At 40.1% G+C, this 3,852-nt stretch overlaps 1 protein-coding gene across 1 annotated transcript; it reads left to right on the top strand.

Annotated features, from left to right (window-relative positions):
* The first annotated feature begins 405 nt into the window (after positions 1–405).
* LOC149245287 (uncharacterized) lies at positions 406–921 on the top strand. Its single transcript, XM_089437874.1, has one exon. The coding sequence runs from the start codon at positions 406–408 to the stop codon at positions 919–921; it is 516 nt and encodes a 171-aa protein (XP_089294000.1).
* The last annotated feature ends 2,931 nt before the right edge of the window (positions 922–3,852 follow it).

The raw sequence follows: 3,852 nt of genomic DNA, 5'->3' as shown, positions 1-3,852 counted from the left end.
TTGTGTAATGCTTCATATAAAATTCTGGCTAAACTGTTAGCAAATCAGATCAAGCCATTGTTAAAAAGACTGATCTCCTCTTCTCAAGGTGGTTTCGTGGAAGGCAGGCATATTCTGGACAATGTAATCCAAGTTCAGGAGACTATACATTCAAGCAAGCAACGAAATGAGAAAGGTATGTTGATTAAATTAGATATGGCAAACGCCTTCGATAGAGTTGATCGCACTTTCCTTAGCAAATTCCTTCTCTCCTTTGGCTTTTCGACCCACTTTGTTCATCTTATTAAAGCCTGCATTGACAAACCGTGGATTGCCCCTTTAGTCAATGGCCGCCCTACAAATTTTTTCCAAGCTCAGAGAGGTATCAGGCATGGATGCCCTCTCTCCCCATTCCTGTACATCATAATGGCAGACTCCCTTAGTCGTAAGCTCACTGCTGAAAGACTTAATGACAACATTTTGGGTCTCAAACCTTCCCATGGAGAAGATGCCCTGAACCACGCCCTCTTTGCTGACGATTCCCTTCTCCTTGGTGGAGCTTCCACCAGAATAGCCAAAGCTATTGACACTGTACTCAGAAGCTATTACAAAGCCTCTAGGGCTTTAATCAACGAGAGCAAGACCGAAGTATTTAGTTGGAATATAGATCAGCGGGAACTCACTGGTATAACCACTCTCCTCGGATTCAAAGGTGAAGCAACATGGGACAGATTTAAGTTCCTGGGTCTCCCCATCATATCTGGAGCCAATAAAAGATCACTATGGAGTGAAATAATCTCTAAAATCAAAAGAAAAATTGCAGTGTGGGGAGGCTACTGGCTGACTAATCGTTGCAAAGTAATTTTAATTAAATCTATGATGTCGGCGCTTCCAATCTTTCAGGCAGCATTTCTCCTAGCACCAAGAAATGTGATAGAGTAGATCTCCAAATTGCTCAGAGACTTCTTGTGGCAGGGAGGTAAGGGCAACGAAAAAAAATGCATTTGGTGAACTGGGAAGTGGTAAAAAAAACAATGGCAGAAGGCGGGCTGCAAATTAGAGACCCCACTCTTGTCAATCTAGCGCTGGGAGGAAAGATTTTGTGGAAGCTAATCCACAAGCCCTCTCACCCGGTCAGCGTCATACTGTGTTCAAAGTATGGACCCAACAAAACCCTCAGCAACCTGCACAACGCTAATACAACAAACTGCACGCAGGTGTGGAAATTATGTTGTAGAAGCAGCAACTTCTTCAACAAACAACTCTACAGGATTCCTGGTAACGGCAAACGCATCCACTTGTGGCTCGACAGTATTATGGGGAAAGAGCCTCTGAACAACAATGAGGACATAACAGATCTCAGGGACTGGCTGAAGCAAGTAGGAGTCAACAGAATATACGACCTTTCAAATTGGGATCAGCGTGGAGATTGGGCAGGATGGGATTTTCATGGAGTCCCTGCCCGGTTATCCCTTCAACAAACCCTGCTCGAAGATCTGCCGGAGGACGTTGCCCTTGTCAACAGATCCATGAAAGATAGATGGGGTTGGGGCCAGTCCAGAGTCTACACCACAGTTGCAGGTTATAGAGCATTGTCGGCCTCAAGAAACAGCAGTCAAACTCCGACCTTCTGGAAGAATGTCTGGGATTCCCTAGCCTTACCAAAAGTGAATTTCTTCTTCTGGACTCTGGTCCATAATAAACTCCTAACTCGTGATAACATGGAAAAAAGGAACATAGCAGGGCCACATAGATGTGCGTTATGCAGCAACAATTTCGAAATAGCCTAGCACCTTTTCTTGGAGTGCATTTTTGCTAAAGAGGTCTGGGAAATCATTTTACAGGAATTTCAGATTTCATTGCTTTCCCATATCTCTGTCTCAGACTTCTTTGCCTCATGGAGTCTCTTCTATTCCCATCGCATCCCTCCCAAATCATTCTGGTGCAAAATCTGGACAGCGCTCCCAAAATACGTTTGTTGGCAACTTTTGTTGGCCCGCAATCAACTGATTTTCAGAGAGGTGAGGCATTCACCGTTGCAAGTAGCTGCAACAGCTAAATCTTTTCTCCTGGAAGCGGCCCAACAACAGTATTTTAAAGATGATCCTTTATTACTGCCTGAAGAAAAGAGGTGGCTAGGCCTGCTAGTGCCTTATCCACGTAAGCATCTACTCTCTCCTCAAAAGGTCAATCCAGATTGGCGCATAAGAGACGATTGTTGGACACCTAATCCTAAAGGGTTAGTGTGGAATTCGAATGGACAAAAGCAGTCCAAGAGACCTTGGGATCTGAATCCCAAGAGTCACCTATTGTACTATAAATGTGTATCTTATGTTAATAAAAAAAAGGAACTCATTGATTTATCTTTCACACTGTTTTACTATCCAAAATACGTTTGTTGGCAACTTTTGTTGGCCCGCAATCAACTGATTTTCAGAGAGGTGAGGCATTCACCGTTGCAAGTAGCTGCAACAGCTAAATCTTTTTTCCTGGAAGTGGCCCAACAGCAGTATTTTAGAGATGATCCTTTATTACTGCCTGAAGAAAAGAGGTGGCTAGGCCTGCTAGTGCCTTATCCACGTAAGCATCTACTCTCTCCTCAAAAGGTCAATCCGGATTGGCGCATAAGAGACGATGATGACAATTTTCAATCTTGGTGGCAGACTCAAAACTTATCCACAATTTTCTTTGACGGAGCGTCCAAAGGTAATCCCGGTGTCGCTGGTGCTGGGGGGGTCATCTACTCTCCGGATGGATTTTCAAAAGACTGTTTCAGTTGGGGATTAGGCCAGAAATCCAACAACCAAGCAGAGATTCTTGGGCTCCTCAAATCTTGCCTTATTCTAAGAGACAAAGGAGTCAAAGACCTTCACGTTTTCGGAGATTCAGAGATAATAATAAAAAATCTAAATTTGGGGACATTGTTTAGCAATGCCAACCTCAACAAAATTCTGGACAGATTGAAGAGAGTTCTACTAGACTTTGACACGTGCAAGTTTTATCATATTCTTAGAAAGTCAAATAGCGAAGCTGATTAGATGGAAAACAAAGGCAGCTCTCTTATGAAAGGACTGCTAATTGTAAACAATGAAAGTTTTGTACAAATGCCCTGAAAATCTAGTAGATCAAAATCAGCGGTAGTTAGAACTTTGCAATGTATAGGGGTCGCTCCGGCAAAGACCCAAGATCTTTTCAAATAAATAAATTCTATAACCGTTACAGTTAAAAAAAAAAATATTTGATTGGACCATAACTTAAATGCTTTATTGCAGTCTTTCCACAATATAATGCCACGTGGATAATTTCCTCACATATTTTATGCCATATTTATGGATATGGTTGCAATATTCATGCATGTTTTTTAGATAGTTGTGTAGTGACTTTTATTATTAAGCTTTGTAGGAAACCATCCAAAAATAAAATCCTTGAAAATAGCTCATACCCAAGGTCAATAACATATTTACCATCGATTACTTCCCACCATAATTTACCCAAATATTTGCATAAAAAATAGATAGAAATAAAATGTACATAAATATAATTACCCAAAGTTACTTCCCACCATAATTTACCCAAATATTTGCATAAAAAATAGATAGAAATAAAACGTACATAAATATAATTACCCAAAGTTACTTCCCACCATTATTTATGTAACACTATAAATGTAGAGACTTACTAATGATTATTATCCATCAAAATTTATGCAATTCGTTATATATAAGCAAGCAAACAATCAATTTATTGGTTCCACCAAAACAAAAATATAAGATTTTATGATTTTTTATGCAATTTTTTATAAAAACTAAATTACTCAACCATTATTAATAGATACATTAATCTTAGCATAATAAAATGTTGTTATACGTTCAT

This window comes from Pinus tabuliformis, chromosome 7, assembly GCF_031772625.1.
Source record: "Pinus tabuliformis cultivar Carrire ecotype Pingquan chromosome 7, CPIR1, whole genome shotgun sequence".
Taxonomy (NCBI): domain Eukaryota; kingdom Viridiplantae; phylum Streptophyta; class Pinopsida; order Pinales; family Pinaceae; genus Pinus; species Pinus tabuliformis.
The sequence above is the reverse complement of the archived record's forward strand: the minus strand, read 5'-3'. Positions and strand labels throughout refer to the sequence as shown.

Bases quoted from the DNA above. Each gene is read 5' to 3' on its own strand.
- LOC149245287 (XM_089437874.1), top strand. From the start codon at position 406: ATGGCAGACTCCCTTAGTCGTAAGCTCACTGCTGAAAGACTTAATGAC.